The 25,498-nt window shown below is 36.7% G+C and overlaps 1 protein-coding gene across 10 annotated transcripts in view; it reads right to left on the reverse strand.

Moving 5' to 3' along the window:
- MPDZ (multiple PDZ domain crumbs cell polarity complex component) overlaps window positions 1–25,498 on the reverse strand; it is a 176,494-nt gene that overhangs the window by 147,447 nt on the left and 3,549 nt on the right. For all 10 annotated transcript variants that reach the window (XM_074394831.1, XM_074394833.1, XM_074394836.1 and 7 more), the window contains exon 2: window positions 278–352. In XM_074394831.1, the coding sequence (XP_074250932.1) occupies window positions 278–293 (16 nt within the window). In that variant the 5' untranslated portion in view covers window positions 294–352. The remainder of the gene's footprint in view (window positions 1–277; window positions 353–25,498) is intronic.

Below are 25,498 nucleotides of genomic sequence, written 5' to 3' on the forward strand. Positions count from 1 at the left end.
TAACCAGAATTGGGCTCATAAGTCAGAATCAGGCTTACTAAAACCCATAATATGTTTTTAATTTTTGCTTATAAATAATGTGTTTTTTATAAAACTTACAATGAAATTGTCCAAATACAGAAACGTATTACGTTAGTACAATGCTAGTGCATAAAAACTTTTTAAGTCTAAGTTATTACAGACAGAATCCCACTATATAAAACACATCATATTTCAAAAATCCTAATGGGAAGAGTTATAATTCTTATAAAAGTAGGCAGAAAAGAGTAAGTCTTACCAATAGTTTCCAACATTTTTTCAAAGTTCAGTGTTCTTCTCTACAATGATTAATAATAGCAATTAAAATAGAACTCTGTGGAAAAAAGAAATAAAATGGAATGGTTATGTTTTATCAGAACTTTATATTCTAAAGTTAAATACTCTAAAGAACACTTGATACAACTCTAATTCCTTTGAGCATTAAAGTCTTGTTGATATAACTTAAGACAGTTCTCTTTATAGACAAAAAAAGTAATCATTTTAGGACTTAAAATTATCTTCTATGTATATATTTACCCATAATACTTGCATAATTTAAAAGACATAAATTCTGTTTTGAATAAGATGGTAGAAGTTTCAAACGTATTTCCATAAGAAGTTCTCAATACAGACCACTATAATCTTGTATTCACTTACAGATAACTAAGTGTAGAATAAGGAGCTTACTTATCTCCACGTAAGAAATTCTGTGGGCAAAAACATAAAAAGTAGAAAATGTGATCCTGCCCTCAAAGGCTCACACCCGTAACTGAGGATACAATACACACATACCTAGTAGAAATGAACTGTGGGCTGAGCGCGGTGACTCACACCATAATCCCAGCACTGTGGGAGCCAAAATGGGTGCATCACTTGAGGTCAGGAATTTTAGACCAGCCTGGCCAACATGGTGAAACCCTGTCTCTGCTGAAAATAAAAAAATCAGCCAGGTGTGATGGTGCACACCTGAATCCCAGCTCCTCAGGAGGCTGAGGCAGGGGAATCACTTGAACCCAGGAGGCAGTGGTTGCAGTGAGCCAAGATCGTGCCACTGCACTCTACCCTGGGCCACAGAAAAAGACTCCATGTCAAAAAAAAAAAAAAAAAAAAGAAAGAAAGGAAAATGAATAAAAGAAATGAATGTGACACTCAAGCAGTACATGAACCACTGGAAGATAATACATTAAATCATCGATGAAAAACTGAACAAAAGAGAGCACAGTGTTAAATTTTTCAAAAGTTCTCAAAATACTCTCCTGACTATAATGTTCTCCTCTTTCCCATTCAAAGAAATCTTCTCAACTCCTCTAATCCACATATCTCATGTTTCTCTGACAATACTTAACTAGATACTTTGAAGTACTGGATATAGATCTACATTGCTGACATCCACATCACTAACCCATTCTGAGCCTTTGCTGCAAAACAAATCTGCACAACTATCCCCATAGTTCCATTTCTCTTTTGCCTCATAGAAAATGCTGAATCATCAGGAAGACAGTCAGAAAGTCATTCCTTCAATAGAGAAAAGAAATCTACCACCACACATTCTCATTGTTCATCTGGAAGATAAAACGGGATTCCTCTTAGAAAGAACAAGTTGCCCCGTTACTTCAAGACAAAATTCATTTGGCAAAAGAGGATGTATGTGATGTAGATGAACAGAGCTACAGAACATCAATGCCTGCAATTAGCTCTGTCTAATAACAGAGAACAGTACATATTGACTTGCCTTATCCCAATTTAGAATATAATATTTGAAACATTAACTCCACTTCAAATGTCAAATAGCTTAACTACTAGCACTTGTTTTTAAAAGTGCCTCTGTGTCAAGAAAAGAGGACACTAGCTCTGACCCGGAATTGAAATCTAAATAGAAGTGTGGCCTTGATCAAGGGACCTATCATCTCAACCTCAGTTTCCTTAAAAACACACTCATTGCATATATTTTGGAAAATGAGATAAATTAAGTATGCCAATTCCCAGCTCACATCATAACTTGTTAACTATATTTACTCAGGATTAATGCTGAGTCCATATAGTCCATACAGATGGGCATTCCAAAGCCAAGCGTTACATTATTTCATGAAGGCCTAATACAGGGAAATATTAACATTATGAATTGGTGATATTTTTTACTCTTATTTACAAAGAGAATATAATACTCTCCATTAAACAGCCTTCTATTAGTCACTCTCCTCCTCAAAAATAATTAACTTCTGCAATTAAAACACAAAAATAGGGCTGGGCATGGTAGCTCACACCTGTAATCCCAGACCACTTGAACTCAGGAGTTTAAGACCAGCCTGGCCAACATGGTGAAACCCTGTCTCTACCAAAAACACAAAAATTAGCTGGGCATGGTGCATGCACCTATAGTCCCAGCTGCTCTAAGAAGCTGAGGCAGGAAAATCTTCTGACTAAAGATACCCCAATATAAGCGAGCCCAGGGCTACAAAGGCATATTTAATCACCCAGTAGGAAGCTTGATAGCAATGAAAAAGCATGGACTAGAGAGTCTGATGACCTGAATTTAAATTTCAACTAGCTATATGCCATCATTAAGTCACTTTTCTGAACCTGAATCTCTATTTACAAATGAATGATGTTTATAATGTTTTGAAAGGATAAAATTATCCATGTCTTTGGTATGCACAGAAAAAAATTAATTCAAAAAGATAAGACAGTGCTCATGAAATACATGGGAGGTAGACCTCGGATTTAGAAGCTCACTGATTTATCAGGAGTCTGCAGAGAAAGGACAGAGTAGGCAGTTCCTAATTGAGAAAAACACTGTTGTCAGAAAGTTCACCTACAAGTCAGTTACGTTAAAACAGAATTACTTTTTCTTCCCTCAATACACAAAGATTTTTAAAAAAAATAGCTCCCAGACAAGAGATCTACTCTTTTGTATTTCAATGTTTTTGTTTTTGTTTTTTTTTAAATTACAGTTTCAGAATTTATTTTCTATGCCTGGATGTCCCTAAAGTAAACGTATAGCTTTTTTTGAGATTTTTCAGGGGATTTCACCATTAGCACCCCTGACAAAAGGATAAGAATTTTTTTAAATGATTACTTTCTGTCCCTGATACTCCTGTCCTGAGGATTCAGTTCTAATTATAAACAAATTCATTTGTAATCACAGAATGTTTTAGATAGATTGAGTTCACTCCCTTAAACTTGCAGCCATGAATTCCTCTTGTCACCTTTTCATCACCCTACCATTTCCCTTCCCTTTTTGCCCATCTCAACACTGTATGGAAACATAAGGGTACCTGAGTCATAACAGTGGGTCATGGCCAATTGGCATGACTTTAAAAAGATCTAACATGTCAAGTTAGATGTCAGAAGAATGTCAAGTTCTTTTTTTTTTTTCCTGGGCAATTCATGCTAAGCAGTGACAATGATGAATCAGAGAGGCAAAAAAAACCATAAGATATGGATATGATAAGGAGATAAGCACTAATGCTGATGCAGAAGCAGCAATGACAACAACAAACAGACAGCACCTACCACATGCTAGGTACTATTCGAATTATGCTTCCAATTAAGTCTTTTAATACTTAAACAATCCTCTCACTTTATAAATGAGGAAAATGAAGTACAAACAGGTTAAGTAACCTGTCTAAGGCCACACCACTAGTAAGTGATGGAGCCGGGATCCTAACACAAGCCATCTAGCTGCAGGGTCCACGATTTAATTTCTACAATATGCTGCCTCTAGAATACAGGAAGATTCAACTTCCCTGTTTCCAAGCTCAAACAGACCATGCCCTACATAAACTGAAACCAAAGGAACAGAGATCCAAAATGAATGAAGTCTAAAACAGAATAGACTGTTGTAGACACTCAAATTAGCCAGCTGTCCAGACAAGGTATGAAGAAGTCAGAATTACGTATTTTAGAAAACACTGGTGGGTCTATCAAAGAAAGATCAGGAATATTCACCATTTACGTAATGTTCATGTTCATACATCTTTAAACAAATCACTTTTAAAATAGAAGATTTTAAGAAAAACCCTCAAGAAGTAAGGCTCTTTAAATTGATATTCAAAGTACATTCAAAAACATTGCTTTTACATTTCAAGGTACTAAATCCCTAAACAAAGAGAATTAAGAATACACAGTATATTGTTGTAACTGTTCTATTTTATTATTAGTTGTTGTTAATCTCTTATAGAGACTAATCTGTAAATTAAACTGTATCATAGGTATGTATTTACAAAAAAAAAGGTACAAGCATACCTCAGAGATATTGCAATAAAGCGGATCTCTCAATAAAGGGGGTCACATGAATACTTTAGTTTCCCAGTGTGTACAAAAGTTCATTTACACTACACTGTAGACTATTAAATGTGCAACAGCATCATGTCTAAGAAAACAATCTACACATCTTCATTTTTTTAAAGTTTACTGTCAAAAAATGCTAGTGATCATCTGAGCCTTCAGTGAGTCACAGTCTTTCTGCTGGTAGAGGGTCTTGCCTTTGTGCTGATGGCTGCTGACTCATGGGTGGTGGTTGCAGAAGGCTTGGGTGGCTGTAACAATTTCTGAAAATAAGACAACAATGAACTTTGCCACAATGATTGATTCTTCCCTTTCAGAAAAGATTTCTCTATAGCATGTGATTGCTGTTTGATAGCATTTTACGCACAACAGAACCTCTCAAACCCTGCTCCTACTTTATCAACTAAAGTCATGTAATAGTCTCAATCCTTTGTTTTTATTTCAACAATGCTCATGTCTTCACCAGGCATACATTTCAACTCAAGAAACAACTTTGCTCATCCATAAAAAGCAACTCCTCATTCATTCAAACTCTACCGTGAGAGTACAGTAATTCAGCCACATCTTCAGACTCCATTTGAAATTTTAGTTCTCTTGCGATTTGTATCACATCTTCAGTGACTTCTTCCACTGAAGTCTTGAACCCTCAGAGCTATCCATGAATTAGAATCAACTTCTTCCAAACTCCTGCTAATGTTGATATTATGACTTCCTCCCATAAATCACAAATATCTTAATGGCATCTAAAGTGGTAAATCCTTTCCAGAAGGTTTCCATTTACTTTGCCCTAATCTAGCAGAGGAATAATTAAGTACTGCAGCTATAGCTTTACAAAGCATATTTTTTCAATAATAAGACTCGAAAGTCAAAATTACTCTGTGGTCCAGAGGCTACAGAATGGATGTTGTGTTACCAACATGAAAAAAAACATTCATCTCCTTATAAAATCTATCAGAGCTCTTGGATAACCAGGTGCCTTGTCAATGAGCAGTAATATATTTTAAAAGAACCTTTTTCAAAGCAGTAGGTCTCAGCAGTGGGCTTAAAACATTCAGTAAACCATGCTATAAACAGATGTGCTGTTATCCAGGATTTCTTTTTCCATGTACAGAGAATACAGGCACAGCAGATTTAACATAACTCTTAGGGGCCCTAAAATTTTTGAAATGGTAAGTAAGCACTGGCTTCCAGTTGACATCACCAGCTGCATTAGCTCCTAATGAGAGAGTTAGCCTCTTTAAAGCTTTGAAGCCACAGACTAACTTCTCAGAACTATTTAAATCCTTGATAGCCTCTTCTGTCAATATAAAGCTGTTTCACCTACATTAAAAATGTGTTGATTAGTGAAGCCACCTTCATTAATAATCTCAGCTAGATCTTCCGGATAGCTTTCTGAGACCTCTACATTAGCACACGCTGCTTCACCTCACACATTCATGTTATGCAGATGGCTTCTTTCATTAAACCTCATGAACCAATCTCTGCTAGCTTCCAACTTTTTTTCTGCAGCTTCCTCACCTCTCTCAAGCCTTCACAGAATTGAACAGAGTTAAAACTTTGCTCTGTATTAGGCTTGAGCTTAAGGGAGTGTTGTAGCTGGTTGGATCTTCCATCCAGATCATTAAAACTTTCACCGTATCAATAAAACTGTTTTGCTTTACATGCAGTCACTGAAGCAGCTCTTTTAATTTCCTTCAAGATCTTTTCCTTCGCATTCACAACTTGTCTGTTGGGCACAACAGACCTAGCTTTCAGTCTATCTCTTTCAACATGCCTTCCTCACTATACTTAATTATTTCTAGCTTTTGAGCTTCTAGGCCTCAGAAGCTCCAAAGATAATGCAAACAGTCAGTTGTAGGAGTCGGAACACATACAACATTGATTAAGTTCACCAACTTAAATGGGCAGGGCTGTAGCACCCCGAAATAATTATAATGGTAACATCAAAGATCACTTATCACAGATCACTGTAACAGACATAAGAATAATAAAGAGCATGAAATACTGTAAGAATTAACAAAATGTGACACACAGACACAAAGTAAGCAGATACTGTTGGGAAAAAAAAAATGGCACCAACAGAGTTGCCACAACCATCAATTTGTTTAAAAAAATGCAGTATCAGCAAAACACAATAAAGCAAAATACAATAAAATAACATAGGCCTGTATATATAGGGTAAGGTACTATGTCTAGTTTCAGGCCCTCAGTGTTCCAATGGTTGGGACAACTGTATTCAAAAGTGGTACAGAAAAAAATACCAGTTCCCCTCTAGCTGCTGTTCAGGTATGCTGCTTGTGGCCATATTACTATGTGGTTACAAATGAACCTAAAATCTGTTCCAATAGCCTTATCTCTCAGAACCACAAGACATACCAACAATAGCTCAATGAATTCCGTATCTGTTAGGCACCACAATGTTAGGCAAGTGCAGTTTACGCACGATCCATCATGCATGTGGAGACTCTGACAATATCCTGTGAAGGATACTTGTGCTCCCCACAATATCCTCCCATGCCTGGCACATTATTCCAGATAATGCAACAGAGAAAAGGAGAGGTCGCGTTCTTACTCAAGGTCACACCGCTATTAAGTGGGGGAACTTGGAATTGAACCCTACTGCGCCTGATTTTAAAGCCGAAACTCTATCACACTACTGCATATTTTCCAAACTGTCTTGCAAAATCACATGGTGAAAATATATTGTCAAATGTATTAAAAAGAATATACAGAAGAACATATTAAGGTGCTCCACTTTGTACAGAGAAAGACGAGGGCAATTGCTTAGGTAAGTAAAAATTGATAGGTGTATGTTTATAAAAGCATAGACTATTCTGCAACTTTTTCAAGGACACTAATAGTGGGATACGGCATGGTTGGAGGATACTAAGATAAGCTTACTTTGTACTGCATTACTTTGTGTTTTTAAAATTTTATCTTAATATAGGGTTGCCAGATTATCAAATAAAAATACAGATGCTAGCTATTTGAATTTCAGGTAAATGAATAATTTTTTAGTGTATGTCCCATGCCATACTTGGGACATATTTATACTAAAATCCAATGTTATTTATCTGAAATTCAAACTTATCTGGGCATCTGTTATTTTATCTAACAATCCTACTATGTACATGCTAGCTTAGGAAAAAAAATAAACATATAAAATCATTTTAGCTTTCATGCTTCCTGTAAAACTTAAATATAATGAGAGAGCTGCCTAATCCTTAATAAATCTCAAAGATTTTACCTTTGATCATAAGATTCTCCAACAACTTGTTGATAACACTAGTGTCAGCAGGGGATAAAAATAAAACAGAATATTTGGTATTATTTAGAAATAGGGACTGATTGAGTAATCATTTTACTTTTCAACAAGTTGTAATGGTAACATGTAGGCACAGCTTTCACGAAGTAGAGAATCAGCATTTGAAACATAACACAAATCATTCTGCTCAATGCAGATTATATGGCAACTAACAAGTGAAAATATGTTTTATACTAAAAATAATTCTATGAAGAGAAACTGCCCCAAATGCATACAATTTTCTAGTTATCTTAAACAATTCTGACTGAAAAAGGAATACAACATTAAAAGGGCTTGTTTCAATGGCTTGCAGCTTGTCAAAGTTGCTCAGCATCTGTTATTGCATTTAAATTTACCATTTGTATCATTCATAGTTGCCTCAGCAATACCTGAAGTAGTAGACAAAGGCACAGCTGTAGTCAGTTGCAAGTAGTTTGTCATAAAGTCAATTGTCCGTAACAGCAATTCTTACACTTTCAGTCATAATTCCTACTTTTGGGTAACACTATTGAACTATAGCTCTAAAAGCACAGAAATGTCACAGTACCCACCAACATCATACAGTCATCCAACAGAAATCACTCAGCCTTTTCTTAGCATCTGTTCTTCTGAACTTCTCCCTCATTTTTACAGGCTTTGATCAAAAAAGCATTCATGAACATAATTTTTATTTTCAAGTTGACATTTATAAATCTTCCTAAATGTATTCAAGAAAATAAGATGTATCAATTCTGTTTTCCCCACCAAAATGAAAGAAAATCAAGTATTAAAGAAGCTTAACTTCACAACATACTTCAAATACTGATTGTTTTTTTTTTTGAGACAGAGTCTCGCTCTGTTGCCCAGGCTAGAGTACAGTGTCTCGATCTCGGCTAACTGCAACCTCCACCTCCCAGGTTCAAGAGATTCTTCTGCCTTAGCCTCCCGAGTAGCTGGGACTATGGCTGCACACCACCATGCCCAGATAATTTTCAAATTTTCAGTAGAGACGGGGTTTCACCATATTGGCCAAGCTTGTCTCAAACTCCTAACCTCGTGATCTGCCTGCCTCGGCTTCCCAAAGTGCTGAGATTATAGGTATGGGCCACCGTGCCTGATTAATATTCTTGTTCTTCCTTTATAAACTGCCAGATAAATTACCCGAAATGAAAATGCAGTAGTCCCAGCTACTCAGGAGACTTGAGGCAGGAGAATCACTTGAACTCAGGAGGCAGAGGCTGCACTGAGCCGAGATCAAGCCACAGCACTATAGCTTGGGCAAGAGAGCAAGACTCCTCAACAACAACAACAACAACAAAAACAAAAAAAAAAGAAGAGAAAAGAAAATGAAGAGAAGGTCAAGGGATTTAAAAAGGATTCAAATTCTGTTACTTACTGATTCTGCAAACATACATGGGGCACTTACATGACTGGCATGTTGACTAGTAGCAGAATTGGATAAATGATGCTACAACCTGGGAACTCACGTTCAAGTGAAGGAAAGGAAAAGAAGTAAACAATTAAAATACAAAAACCCAAAGGAGGGACATCCAAGCTTAACTGAGAAGTCAGGGAAAGCTTCCTGGAGTCACAGATCCCTGCGCAGAGTCTTAAAGAATAGGTAGGGGAGAAGGTCTGATGAAAGTGCTCCCTACGTAAATACAAGAGTGCATGGTACCTTCTGAGCACTGCAAGGAGTTTCTTAAGTAGTACCTGAATTGGGGCTGAGGAAAAAAGGAAAAACAGAGATAAAGTTGGAGATGTGAGTAATGGCCAAATGATTGAGGGCCCTGTATACTATTCTTAAAGAGTTTCAATTTGTTGTTTGTTTTGTTTTGTTTGAGACAGAATCTTGCTCTGTCGCCCAGGCTGGAGTGCAGTGGTGCAATCTCAGCTCACTGCAACCTCTGTCTCCCAGGTTCAAGATTCTCATGCCTTAGCCTCCCGATTAGCTGAGATTACAGGCACCCAGCTAATTTTTTTTATAATTTTAGTAGAGACATGGTTTTGCCACATTGGTCAGACTGGTCTTGAACTCCTGACCTCAAGTGATCCACTCACCTCAGCCTCCCAAAGTGCTGAGATTACAGGGTAAGCCACCACTGCACCCAGACATTAGAGTTAGATTTAATTAGAAGTTTATTTTGGTAGTCATCATTAGAAAGATCACTCTGGTATTGGTGTGGAGGACATACAAAAAGCAAGAGAAGCTAGGGACAAGCAGGCCAGGTAAGAGGCATTTTTAAAACTAGAGAAGAATGGGAAAATAAAGGAAAACGGGAGATAGATTAAGATTTGTTAAGAGATGTTAAGTACTATGGCATGGTAATACGGAGGTAAGGAAGATGAGTTTAGGATAAATCCCACCTTTCCTGCTTTGGTTATTGACTGGATGGTAATACTACAATGAACATGTCAGTGTTGTGACTGTTCTAGAAATGTCTGCCCTAATTGAATTTGAATAGCTGAGTATAGTACCTTTAGTTGTTATGGAATGAACTGTGTTGCCCAAAGTTCCTGTGTTGAAGCCCTAACCCCACTGTGACTGCTTTTAGAAATAGGTCTTTTAAGAAAGTTAACGTTAAATAAGGACATACGGGTGAAGTCCTGATCTAAAAGAATTGGTAGGCTCATAGAAAGAGGAAGAGAGGAAAACCTGCCTCACCATCTACGTGCAAGCACTGAGGAAAGGCTCCATGAGGACACAAGAAGGTAGCCATCTTCAAGCCACAGACAAAACCCTCATCAAAAGCTGAACCCTGCCAGACCTTGATCTTAGACCTCTCAACCTCTAATGCCACGGACATAAATTCCTGTTGTTTACACCACCCTCTCTACATAATTTGTTATGGCAGTCCAAGCTGACTAACACAGATTTTGACCTTCCCACAGCCCTTCCTCTAAGGACTATGCTGTCATTTACTTGCTTTGCCCCTTTATTGCAACCATAACCAAGGGAACCAGAGCTGGGCTCCTTATTCAAAGGAAGCCAATTTAAGTGCTGACATGAAAAGCAGGAATGGGCTAGAGTGTCTCTTGGGAAATTAAGAAATATTAAGAGAATAAGCCAATTAATGGTAGAGCAAGAGTTGAGAAGATAGAATATGGCTTAGTAAGGGATGATGAGGCTAAAATGGGGTACACGCAAGCCAGAGTTACAAAACAACAAAACAAGTCCGTTGATAGAGACCTAATAGAGCTTGACATTAAGAGAGGCAGGCATTCCTTGGGAGATGCAAAACAGCCAACAAGAGGAAAATAGAGTAACTGGTCCCTACAGATGCACAATCACTGATCTCCATTCTTACAGTGAACTCCATTTGGCCAGAGGTACGTTATAGGAGGTTCTGCTTGCTCCATTCAAACACATCTATTCATTCAAATACAGTCTGCTTTGGTATGGTACCATATCAACACATCCCCCCAACAACAACAACAACAAAAAACCTCTCATTGTATCCTTGTTATAAAATGCCCTTGTTCCTTAATTTGGGCACTGTACTTTCAATAAAGATTTGAGGGAGTTAACAAGCAAAGACAATTTTAGTAGGACCACTAGATAATTCATAATCCTACAAGAGAGACAGCTACATTAGGGAAAAAAAAAAAAGTACAGGGAAGCTCCAAATGTGGTTGATAAATATAACACCATAAAGTTCTGTTTTGCTTAGAGCCTGAGAAAAGCTATAAAATGCCACCGAATAAAGCATAAATCCACTGTTAAAACAAAGGTAACTGACAGAGTATGGTGGCTCATGCCTGTAATCCCAGCACTTTGAAAAACCAAGGTGAAGGGGTTTTAGCCAGTTTTAGCCAGGAGCTCAAGGTCATCCTGGGCAACACAGTGAGACCCTGTACCAAAAAAAATTATTAAAATTAGCCAGGCATGGAGGCACACACATGTAGTTCCACCAACTTAGGAGGCTGAGGTGGGAAGATCATTTGTGCCCAGGAATCTGAGGCTACAGTGAGCTATGATCATGCCACTGCACTCCAGCCTGGGCAACAGAACAAGACCCATCCCCAGAAAATTAAAATTAAAAATAAAAAAAGGAATGTGAGATCTGTCAAATTTTCATTACATAAATGAAACCATAGTAACTGTGAACAAATTTATAAATAGTAAAAATATTTCTGACCAAAATATTCCAGTCAGGCCAGACATGGTGGCTCAGGCCTGTAATCCCAGCACTCTAAGAGGCCAAGACTGGCGGATCACTTGAGCCCAGGAGTTTGAGACCAGCCTGAGCAACATAACAAAACCCCATCTCTAAAAAAAATTTAAAAATTAGCCAGGAGCATTGGTACACACCTACAGTCCCTGCTAACCAGGAGGCTGAGGTGGGAAGATCACCTGAGCCCAGGTGATAGAGGCTGCAGTGACATGTGATTGCATCACTGCACTCCAGTCTGGGTGACAGAGAAACACTTTCTCAAAAAAAAAAGGAAGAAGAAGAAGAAGAAAGAAGAAGAAGAAGAAGAAGAAAGAAGAAAGAAGAAAGAAGGAAGAAGAAGAAGAAGAAGAAGAAGAAGAAGAAGAAGAAGAAGAAGAAGAAGAAGAAGAAGAAGAACAAAGAAGAAAGAAGAAAGAAGAAAGAAGAAAGAAGAAAGAAGAAAGAAGAAAGAAGAAAGAAGAAAGAAGAAGAAGAAGAAGAAGAAGAAGAAAGAATTTCATTCATAGGAGGATAGAAATGTTCTTTCTTCAAATTCTACTAGAAAAATTTAGCCAAATATGCATGTTAAAATTTTAGGATACTACTAAAAAAAAAAAAAACAGAAATAGATTCTAAACAATATATACACCAAGAGGAAAAAAGATGAGCAATCTAAAAGAGGTTAGGAATGAGGGAAAAAAAAGAAAAAGAAAAAGCATAGTAAACAAAAAACACAAAACAAGGGTGATGAAATAAATCCAGATATCCATATTCACAATAAACACGAATGGGTTAGATTCATTTTTTAAAAAACAGACTCAGAGTCCAAATCTCAATAATGAAATGGAGATTTAAAGAATAAGTAATTTATATTTTTAAAATATAAAAAATAGTATATGCCACATAAAAATATGTATACATACACTTTCACTATTTTCAACAATGAATTAAACAGACACATTCTAATATGAGAGTAGTTAGGAGTGGATGGATGGAAGTAGTAGCCTCACATGGGGAGTTAAAGGGGAAATTTAGCTTTCTCTATTTTTTTTAAGGAAACTATTTTTACAATGGTTTTAAATTATGCATGTAAAAAGCAACTGGGTTTAAATATTTACGCATAAAATAATACAATGTCCACAATTTGCTTCAAAAACTTCCAGGGAAGGGACAAGGGAAATGGCTAAGACCAGAGAAGAAACAAGACTGACTATGAACTAGTGGTTGCTAAAAGAGAATGACGGATATATACCAATTCGCCGCAGTTATGTACATTTGAAATTTTTCATAATAACTATTACAAAACTAAGGTAGCCAATATGTGAAAATGTTAATAATATCTAGTTTTAGGGGTTAGGACTAGAGATGATTAGTTCCTTCTTTACAATGTGCAATATTTTTCAAATCCTCCTTACCGTACTTGTTTGGCAAAAAAGAAAAAAAAAAATTCACCTAAAACTACAATACTAAGTTATTTGGGAAAAAAGTTACCATTGGTAAATCCTCCCAGAACAATAGTTTATTCAGCTAGACTACTTACTTCCAGCAAAATTAAAGGAAATATTATGATAATGTTTCTTCAAAATGTAGTTTAAGGAATCATTTTCATTTGCTAATAAAAACAAAGTTTTATTCTCATTTTCTGATGGTTACTGTGCTTCTAATTTTACCAAGCTGTTTGAGATACAAACTTTAGAAGCAGATGCTTATAGTCCTGGATTAGGCAACTTCTCATGAGAGAGCAGGAGGGCAGGAAGTGATGAACAACTATTGCTGTTTATTTCTGAGCATACGTATGGTTCAAACCAAAAACCCCACCCTTTGTGAATTATGCAGGATCCCAAGAGAGTACACAAATATACAACTGTTTCAGTTTAAATAAAATGTATTTATCCTCCATGAATTTTCAAATGACAATCAATATAATGAACGGTCACACAATACACATATGCTAATACTAAAATATGGAAAAGAGACATATTAATTCATAGTTATATAAACGTACACAAATCAAAATCACTACACTGATCAAGAATTCACATATTCTCAGACAAGTGCAGTGATGGTATAGTATCATTCCTTTTCCTATGAATTTTCTAATGGAGGGAGTGAAACCTACTGAAAATGAAAATATATATAATACGGAAATTAAATTATTTTTATTACTTACAGGTATTCTTATATAACAAATGTATTTATACCAACAGTCATGTTCATTAAATTTCCTTTGGCTTTTGAAAGTTATTTTTAAGATTGTTGGTCTGACGCAAATGCTCTTTGAAACAGTATATATGTTCTTACCTTAACTGCAGATTCCCTAAAACACATAGATGCAAGTTTTATAAAGAGTATTACCAGATTCATATCCACTTCCAGAATTATATATTTATATTTTGTGATACTCTGAGTTAAATAGCCTTATTTACTGCTTAGGCTCAACTATAAAGTTAATTTTAGAGTTGAAAGGGGCCTCAAAAAACACATAGGTCACAGAGAAGCTAAAGCTCACTGAAGTCTGACTACATAACAGATCAGTGGTGTGTCTGGGATCAGAACCCTGGACTGCTGCTATAACTCAACTATCTGAAAGGCTGACTTTCCTTTTTTAAAAATATACTAGACCAATCAGTTCTTTTTATAGATCATTGCATTATATTTATTTCCTTCCCCATTAACCCTTACCCACAATTTTTTTTTAAAAAAGTCCAAAATACACATTAGAGAACTATGGATTCCAACACCTTCTCTCTGAAGATCCATTTTTACATACCTCCCATTCACAATGATCTCCTGGTGGATATCTATTGGACAGGGGACCCTTCCCTCAAACTGTTAACTCACACCAAACATGGTGATGGAGGGGAAAGATTTAAGTTCTTCCGAAAATTAAGATTTGGCCTCTTCTGTTCTCTCGATCCTTAGTTAAACTCAAAGGAATTTAGGTTGTTGGGCAGTCTGCCCCTGTTTTTGCCACATTTTCAATGTTAAGGGCCAAGACACGACATGCCAGGCATATTTCTTGCAGAGAAACAGGCAGGGGAATTCTTCCAAGAGCTGCCCTTGCAGGTGAACCCAACAAAGTATCAATGCCCAGCTCCAGAGGCAGCTAGCTGCCTATAAAGCACTGACTGCGGCCACATTATTTTCTTGTGGGAAACCTAAAACATGTGGAGGAATTAACTTGGTGCCACAGAATTCTTCAGTACAGTTCCTACACTGGCAACAAATTCTCCAGGGAAATTACTTCAGGCTCTTACCTCCTACCCTTTTGCCTGCCTGGAATGAGACAATTCAATGAGCGCAGGTTGACTGTGGCCTGGTGTTTACAAAAAGCACTGGGTACTCAAAGTGTACCCATGGGACCCAGAAATACAGTCAGCAGCTGGCCTCTGTTAGAACCTATCAACTGCAGTCAGAGGTAACAGTACAAAACATGACTGTCATTTCTCAGCTGCCCTCTTAGGAACAGGATTTTCACTGAGTTTGTGAGATCTTGATGACACTAGGGCAGAACAACAGGTGGCTTGTCAGTTTGACTGAGTGACCCTTCAGGGGAAAGTGTTAAAGGATGGAGACAATATTTACAATACAGACACAACTGTAGAACTAGAAGGTAGGAGGGAAGACCAGAATATTATAACCATGCTGCTTCAACTTATCTCCCCATCAAAATTCAGGTTTATACTATTATCCCAAGATTTTCTAGGACTTACCCAACTCTTAAAATAACTCTACTTCCACAATTTCTCTATTATTGTTCCAAATGACTTCTCCCATTCTGGAATTTTTTTCCACAAAAATTATGAAGAGTGTTGCATATTATATAAACTACTTATGTATCACTGAGCTATAAGTACTATACATAACTACATATTTTTATCCTTCCCCATCCATCAGCGCCTCCTAAATTCAGTCAGTGGCTTGCATGATTTCCCTTTGCTGAATGTGGATAGAAATCAAGTTTGCAAACTGGACTCAGGAAAGGGCAGGCTCAAATTTCTCATTGGAAGTCCTCTGGGAAGAAAACAGCATTTTGGAATAATATTTAAGGTGGCTGTTTTTCTCTCCTGAACTGTGCTTGTGGTAACTGGCAGTCTGACTCCTGTTGGTTTAGTTTCAACTCTGCACAGAGAAGTACCACAGACACATGTACTGAGAAGGGCTTGTGAACAATCACACACTCTCTCTCTCCCTCTCTCTCAACATATTCTTTGCAATACTTTGTGTGGAGTATTTAGCAATTCAGAACCCTTAAATTCAGCAGACAGAAGAAACCAATACTTTTTTTTTCAATTATTAATTATTTAAAGATATAAGAAAATTTTATGAGATTTTACTCTTTCCAAACACCTAACTTGTTAAGACCACATTTTATAGAATTAGTAGAGGGTCAAACAGATTACTACAATAACTTTTCCAAGGTTTCCTAATTCAGATCTTTTATTAAGCAATCTATCATATTTCTACAGCCATTATTATGTGGGGTACTGAAAAGTCTATATAATGAAACATCAATAATTATCTGAATAGTTTCATGCAAAAGTAATCTCATTCAGCTACTCAAGGATTTGGGGGCAGAGAAAGAGAAGAATGAAGAAAGAATTACCAAGGACAAAAGCTTAAATGCCTTAATCAGAGGGAGGTCTACCCTGACCAGAGTTCCCAAGCAACAAACTAACTTCCCATATCATTTTGCTGATGTAAAAAGGCAGCTTTATTTCTCAGGCACATACCCAGCACCAAATACTTCAAGAGACAAAACTTTCCAAATACATATTTATCACTGGAATGTCTAAAATGTAGGCTTGGTTGCAACACACAATTTAAAGCAACAGTCTGTTATTTGGGGTTCTTAAAAGTGCTATTCAGTAACAACTAACAATAAAATTGCATATAATAATTTATTGCTATTGCATCTGTTATAATAATAACTTTCTCAGAATATAAAATAGGCTACATAAGTAAATTTTTTAGGTAATGAAACTGGCATCAGTTTTACTCTTTGAAATAAACCATTCATTTATAATAGCTTTCATATATCCCTGTTTTCTTAAACAAAACCTATGTGCTTTACAAATATGCATTTCCTTTAATCCTACCAATAGGTCTATACTTCACACCCTCATCTTTAGACAAGAAAATTGAGGTTCAGATAGTGTTTCCTCCTACATTCAAGAAGCTTTTAAGTAACAGAGCTGTCTTACATGCAGTAAAGTACACAGCTTTGTATCTTCTTTTCCATGGCTGAAAATTATGTGTGCTTTTTACACTATTGAGGATCCCAAAAACACACCCCATGGTACTTCAAAGAAGTAGAAATGAATTTGAAAATTGCAAACTCCAAAATTAAAATTATTTAAAGTAATGACACTTAAAAGTATCAATTTGGCCAGGCACAGTGGCTCAAACGTGTAATCCCAGCACTTTGGGAGGCCGAGGAAGGCAGATAACGAGGTCAAGAGATTGAGATCATCCCGGCCAACATGGTGAAACCCCGTCTCTACTAAAAATACAAAAAAAAAAAAAAAATTAGCTGGGCGTGGTGGCATGCGCCTGTAGTCCCAGCTACCTGGGAGGCTGAGGCAGGAGAATTGCTTGAACCCGGAAGGTGGAGGTTGCAGTGAACCAAGATCGCACCACTGCACTCCAGCCTGGCGCCTGGCAACAGAGCAAGACTCTGTCTCAAAAAATAAATAAATAAAGTATCAATTTATCAATAAGAAAAGATATATGAAGGAGAATATGTTTGATATATGGCTAGACATAAATAACAGGGGAGGAAAGGAAGATGCAATAATGAAGTGAGGAAGCTGAAAGGGAGAAGGGATGGAAAGATGGAATGGTACTGAGATTTGGAAAACCTACAGAAAATACCTTAGCATTCAGCAGGCTAATAGAATATAGAGCCAAGTGGTGTTGACTGAGGTTACAGATGCACAGGAAGAACTGAGTCATTTCTCCCACCAAAGTGAAATCTGATCTCAAAGGAAGAACTTCAGCTCCCTTTTCCTTCACTCACCAAGTAGCAAAACACAGAGTCATTAAGTCTGAGTCACTTTCCTTGTGACTCAGTTGTCAGAATCCTGTAGTATAAGGTATTCAAAAGTAGAAATGGGAAGAAGTATGGAAGCATTAGACATTAACAACAGTGATAGCATCTGAACGGCTAATTGATCATGTTTCCTAATTTAAAAAAAAAAAAAGCAAAAAAATAAAATTATATAGATCTAGATATACAGATGATATATATAATATATCCCCCAAAAAATACATCAATTCATCAAGTATTAAGTGAGCACTTACATATTCCTAGCCATGTGCATAGATTAGGCATGTATACAGGAAGATTTAGCATGAAGGTACTTGCATAGGATCCTTCAAATCTCATTCAAATAAATGTTTTTTCATATCTAATTTTATATTTATAATTATCTATTATTTTTAAGAGAACATACCGATTTCCATGTACTTCAGACCCCCATGTCTTTATCTACATCTGTCACTGAAGCACATGACAAAAGAAGACTAAGGAAAAATATCTAACTTCTGAGCTCTCAATTTACTGGAAAACAGTGTGTAATTACAGGGCAACGTGATAGGTAAAGTTCTGAGTACAGAGGAATTCAACACTGTCGACATGAGTCAAAGAATTTGGAAGAGATACGACACATGAATCACCCTGAAGTACGAGCAGATTAGAAGAGTGAGGAGGAGAGCCGTAAAGGGAAAGGCATTTCTTACTAAGGGAAGGACATCTCCTAAGACAACAAAACCATAAAGAGCCCAGAGAACTTGATGACAGTGAGGCTACAGTACTTGGGTCCAGAATGACAGGAGCTAGGAAAGTAATGTTTTCATAGCCTCACTGGGGCTTTGCCCGACAGGCATGCTGGACCATGAAGGGACACTGGGGAGGGAGTTTGGAGGGTACGGGGATTACTAAAATTTATTTTCTGATAGAACGATTCTGACAATAGGGTAAATATTTCACCAACAAGGGAAAAGAACTAATGATAATACCACCAGATGTTAGGCTGTTAAGACAACCTAATCAAAAATAATGAGAGCCTAGATGAAGGCAAAGGCAAGAAAAAGGAGAAAAGATACAGACTCATTCATTGTAAGCAATCAAAAGGACTCAGTGATCACTAGGAGACTTTTGGGGCCAGAGAGAGTGAATGAGTGACAGAAATAGAGGTTAACTCTCCCCGTGATTTTAATTTGAGAAACTAGAACTATAAGGACATCGTTTGGCTGAAAGAATATCACCAGAAAGATAATGTGGTTTTAGAGGAAAGAAAAATAAGGTTATAATCCTTTTGGACATACTGAGTTTGAAATGCCTCTAGGAAACAGGAAATAATAGAATTCTAATTTCATGAAGGTAGGAAGTTTTGTGTTCCTGCTGTTTTCTTTTTCTCTCGGGGCTATATCCCCGGCACCAGAAATAATGGCTGTGAGATAAATTAAAAATCCTAGTGGAATCAATAACATTCCTGCAAGCTCCAAGATGAAATAGTGTACATACATAGACAAGCATACATCTAAAAAATAAAACTTGCCATTATCCTTTCTTATTCAGCTCCATACTAAACCAAAACAAATGTACCTTTGGTTCTTCTGTTACTTGAACATGCATACACCCAAGAAAAAACAAAATTTGTTTACAATGAAAAAAAGTATTTTTCATAATCTGTACCAAAGAATTCCTAGAGAGAACCCTGTAGTCCTCTGTCAGCAAAGAGATGTTACTGTCTAAATCTGCTGAAAAGCTTGTCAGTCATTGGTAGTCTACACCGCTGAGAATATACTGAGAAAATTCAACAAGAAACGACCATTTACATCTTGCTGGCAACATTCCAGGTAGTTCAGATAAGGGAAACTGCATAAAGAAATCCAAGTTATTATGAACCTATCTGAACATGTACCTTAGCCATATGAGATAAATAACCATGGAACAATTCAATCCCCTAATTACTAATTCACAGATAATGTAACAACCTACACTATTTAGTTACCATATGTAATTCTATAGGATTCACTGGGGTCATCTTGACAAGTGGTATTTTCTCTGTGAAAGCATTTTAAAACGTCTTATTCTTTCAATGAACATGACTCTTTGCTTCTTAATTAACTCATCTACTATTCAACTGCCGTCATTAACTGTTTTTTACTCTGGCACTCAAAGGACTAGACGTTAATATTAAGAGTATAAACCAACTTTGACTTTTGTAATAATCCAAACAGGACATCTGCTTTAAATGTTGTTTTATTTTGTCTCTTCAATTAAGTGATCAGAAGCTAGAGACAATATATAAACATTAAAAATGATCCAAAAAGGGCCGAGTTGTTCCAGCCAACGTAACAGGTCTTCATAACAGAATGAGACATCTTGTTTCTTGATTTCGTCTGACCTTATAGCTTAGCTGCATGAGTTAAAGCTATTTTGACCAATATGGTAGCCAGGCGCCACACTGAAACAAGCCACTACTGGGCACTTACACCTTGGCTAGTTTTAAAGGCAATGCACAGTAAGTGTAAAAGACACAGCAGACTTTGGACACCTTTTCTTTAAGAGAGTAAAATATCTCAGTAATATTTGTACTGATTGTATGTTGAAATAATTTGAAGAAACTGGATTAAATATATTATTAAAATTAATTTCAACTACTTTTTTTTTTCTTTACTGTGGCTACAGACAACTTAAAATTACATATGTAGCTCACAACATTTCCAACAGCCACAGCTGATCTAGAATGATGCAGATCCTCCCCTCGCCAACTCTTGGTGTGTTTGATGATCTGAATTGTAACATACACAGAATGGCAATTATTTGAATAATTTCAAAACCAAATTACTCCTTTGTTATCCAATTCATTACATGAATATCATATAAACTTATCATAGGAGTTATAGATAAATCTATCAAAAATGATAACAACTAAAAATATGCAAGTGGTTTAGGAACATTTAGCAAGCAGTCTGAAAATAAAGCATTGGGTTCAATACTGAAACTGTGCTGTGCTTAAACTCTATAAGGTGAGATACAAAAGCTTATGGAAAGCCTCAATATTCACCTGACTTTTTTCTTAATATCTCCTCTTTCAAAATTAAATATATATATATATATATATATATATATATATATATATATATATATATATTTTCTTGGCCAACTTTCCCATTTGTTCTCTAAAAATTAAATATTTTTAAATCTTTTTTTTTTACAATTACCAGTAGTGTTTTTTAAACTACTGACTTACATATTTTGAAGCACTAAGTAACATTTGAATAACAGCATTTAAATTTTGTTATGTGTATCGAAATGGGGCATGAATTTAAAAAGACTAAGAAACGCTGTCAAATAACAAAAGTTGCACATGCACAGTTGAATCCAAAGGAGATCAGAATATGCTACTCAAAAATATGTTACTTTGGCATCAGGATTACTTTGAGCTGAAGACAAATAAGAAATGGAAGACAGGAGCACTCTCTGCCCTTGCCCTTTCTATGTAAACGTAGAACACAAAATTCCCTTTGTAAATGCGATGTAAATTCCCATTTGTGCAGATGAGTATCTCTTCCTTAACCCTGAGAACAACTTTTACGGTGAAAATAGTGCAAAAACCCCAAATCTATTCTCCTCTTTGGGTTACTTCTTTTCTGTGTAGCCCCCGTGCATGTGAAATTAAAAACATCAATTAAATGTTAATCTGCCTTTTGTTAGTTTTAATTCACAGGCCTCATCTATAAACCTTAGAAAATAAAGTTTTTCCTCCCTCACAAAACCAAGAATAAATATATACCATAAGTAAATGGACAAAGTACAGGAGCGTTCTAAGCAACTTAAAAACTCTTTAATGGGGCTGGGCATGGTGGCTCAGGCCTGTAATCCCAGCACTTTGGGAGGTGGAAGAGAGGGCCAGAGGGATCACGAGGTCCGAAGTTCAAGACCAACCTGGTCAAAATGGTGAAACCCTATCTCTACTAAAAATACAAAAATTAGCCAGGCATGGTGGCAGATGCCTGTAATGCCAGCCACTTGGAAGGCTGAGGCAGGAGAATTGCTTGAACCCAGGAGTCTATCGTCGCAGTGAGCCGAGACTGCGCTATTGCACTCCAGCCTGGGTGACAGAGCAAGACTCTGACTCTTAAAAAAAAAAAAAAACAACTCTTTAATGGCATATCCATGCAATGACTACTACTCAGCAATAAGCAGTACTAAACTATGAATACAGGTAATGTGGATGAATCTCAAAATAATTATATAGTGAAGTCAGACAAAAAAGAACATACTGTATGATTCCATTTATTTAAAGCTCTAGAAATGCAAACTAATCTACAGTGACATAAAGCAGATGAGTAGTTTGCTTGACGTACGAGTAGTGGGTAGGGGAAAGGATTATGAAGGGGGAGGAGGAAACTTTCGGAGGCGATGCATATGTTCACTACCTTGATAGTGGGGGATCACTTCACGTCAGCCAAAATTCAACAAATTGTATACTTTCAATATGTGCAGTTTATTGTATGTCAATTATAACTTATACTATAATAAAACAGTTAAACAGTTCCTCCCACCTCCTTGAGAAAAGGAAAGGGGCTGAATGTCTTGACTTCAGCATCCAACAGATGTTCACTGAACATCTTAATGAAGCTAGCTAAGGAGCAGTAATCCAGACCCCAGGGCTGTTTTTTTCTTGTTTTCCTACTTCAGCCACAAAACAGAGCAAATCTTCTTGACTTAGTCTAACCTGATATATATTCAACAAATTATCTCAGAATGAAGAAGCATTCCAATGCTATAGTTTTCTAAAACAGCATTAAGTAACTACATTTCATATCCTGAAAAACTGTGAATATGATGGGAAAGGGGTGGAAGGGTCAAACAACACTTCACTGAATCATATCAGTGAGGCCCCTGTAGTCCTAAAGTAGAAAATGAATGCCGTCCAGAGCTGGATTCAGGCCTGACTTATTAAAATGCAATACCATAGGAGACTTGTAGGGAGTGAAAAGACCTAGAAGAAATAACATAAGCTTTATGAACTTTATCTAGTAATGCCTTAGACAAAGCAGAACCTATTAAGGGGGCTACTATGGTCTGAATGTTTATGTCCCCCCAAATTCATATGTTGAAATCCTAATCCCCAAAGTAACAGTATCAGAAGGTGGAGCCTTTGAGGGGTCATTAGATCACAAAGGCAGAGTCCTAATGAATGGGATTAGTGCCCTTATAAAAGAGGTACTAGAGAAGAGCCTTGCCCCTTCCACCATGTGAAGACACAGCAAGAGGGTACCATCTATGAGGCCCTCACCGTTCATGGAATCTGCCAGTGCCTTGATCTGGGACTTCCCAACTTCCAAAACGAAGAGAAACAAAGTGACCCAGTCTGTGATATTCTGTTATAGCAGCCCAAAGGAACTAAAACAGGGGCCTAGCAAGGTATAAGAGAAACTCGATGTATCTGAAATATATCAGAGGACTTTTTAAATTGTAGAATAATCATTAATCTTATGACTATCATCATGGTTTTGTTAGGTTAGTAACATCTTTTCTTTTTTTTGAGACAGAGTCTCACTCTGTCGCCCAGGCTGAAGAGCAATGGCACCATCTCGGCTGACTGCAACCTCCACCTCCTGGATTCAAGGGATTCTCCTGCCTCAGCCTCCTGAGTAGCTCAGATTACAAGCATGTGCCACCACTCCCAGCTAATTTTTGTATTTTTAGTACAAACAGGTTTCACCAGGTTGGCCAGAATGGTACTGATCTCCTGACCTCATGATCCACGCACCTCAGCCTCCCAAAGTGCTGGGATTAGGCATGAGCCACTGCACCCAGCCAGGTTAGTGATATCTTACGAACACAGGAGGATAGCTTCCCATGACCATTTCCTATGCGAGTTCCCTGAAGCAAGGTATTCTATGGGGCCACCTGAGTACATAATATAAAGTTATTTGAAATTAACAATATGACTATTAACACTTAATTGTAAACAGAGATCAAAATTTTAAAAAATACAGTTTCCACTGGTGTCTTATATGCCATGTGGTAGTGAACTGTATGTATCATACCTCCTCAAAAGACCTGAGATCTTGGTTCAAACAAATACTATTAGTGTCAACTCAAATTATATGAATATTTAATAATCTCAGATCAGATTATGCTTCCTGAGATAACTGGTGAAATCTATTGATCAACAGCTCTACCTATTCATTTGTTACATCAAAATAATTTAAGTATCTTCATTTTCAAAATATGTGTTTTGGGGATTTTCTTGTGGGAATGTTATCTGGGTTATATAATTATAGGTAAGTTTTCTGTCTTCTTTTCATTTGTCTGTATTTTCCATACTTTTAAAACATAAGCAACATTTCAGTTTTTCCTTAATTTTTTTTTTTTTTTAGTGAATGTTACTTTTTTTTTTTTAATAAGTGTTTCATTTTTCACTTTCCCCTCACATACTTATTTATAGCACCTTGGAGCTGGAGGTAGAGTGGTTTACAAGAAAGTAACAATAAATGTTGCTTTTGAAGACATGAGTAAAACTAAGGATGAAGATAAGAATTCCCTAAACCAAACAAATTTAACCACCACAGGCAAACAAGCCAGAAGAAAAAAAGCAAGAATTTGTCTCCTTTTATCTTCTTTTTTAAAACTTAGCTGACCAGATTTGGAAGAAGGACTCTCACGTTTCATTAACTCAACAAATAAAATTGCAGCACCTAAAAAAAAAAAAAGTTTTTATTTTATTTATGTGACATAAATTTTATTAATCATGTTTTCCCAAAAGGGGGAAACATTTCTGAAGGAAAAAAGATTATGTCAAATATTAGCCCACAAAACATGTATAAGAGAGACAGTTTTTAGATCAATGGAATTTAAATAAACTTTGTTGTTTTAATCAGACTCAAAAACCAGAGATATTTACAACACAATGTTTCAGCTCTACCAAACTGAACGCTTCACTATTTTGAAGAGCTACTAAAAGAAATTTTTAAAAAATGAATGTTTTATAAAACACTGAAAAAGAAAATTAATGCTCTATCCACAAAAAGGAAGGGCCATGAGAGGCACAATTTCCCAATGAACATCCAGAGAAAGAAAATAAGTGGCCTTAGGCTGAAGATAAAATATTTTTGTCCTCAAAGAGCAGTTTCCCTTTCTTGCCAAACATCAAATTACCCCCCAGGAATGCTTCAACTATGCAATAGCATCCAATATAATCTCACTGCCTCAAGGTCTCACCAGTTTACAGCCCAGGTCTCTTTGAGAACCTTAGTTATGGGCTAAATTGTGTCTCCTAAAAATTAGGATTTCAAGGAAATCCTGTACCTCAGAATGTAACTATATTTGGAGATAAGCGTTAAATGAAGTCATCGGGTGTGGGCCCTAACCCAATATGACTGGTTCCCTTATAAAAAGAAAATGGGCCACAGACACACACAGGGGTTGGGGGGGGGCATGTGAAGAAACAGGAAGAACTCAGCCATGTACAAGCCAAAGAGAGAGGCTCAGTAGAAACCAATCCCACCAACACTCTGATTTTAGACTTCCAGCCTCTAGAACTGTAAGGAAATAAATTCCTGTGGTTTCAGTCACCCCATCTGTGGTATTTTGTTAGAGCAGCCCTATCAAACTAATACAGATTTTTGTACCAGGAAATGGGTACCCAACACCAAAAATATGGAATTGGCTTTGAAACTGGGTAACAGGAATGGCTACAAACGTTTTAGAATGTATGTTAGAAAAAGCCCA

The sequence above is a fragment of the Saimiri boliviensis genome, chromosome 2 (assembly GCF_048565385.1).
Source record: "Saimiri boliviensis isolate mSaiBol1 chromosome 2, mSaiBol1.pri, whole genome shotgun sequence".
Lineage (NCBI taxonomy): Eukaryota > Metazoa > Chordata > Mammalia > Primates > Cebidae > Saimiri > Saimiri boliviensis.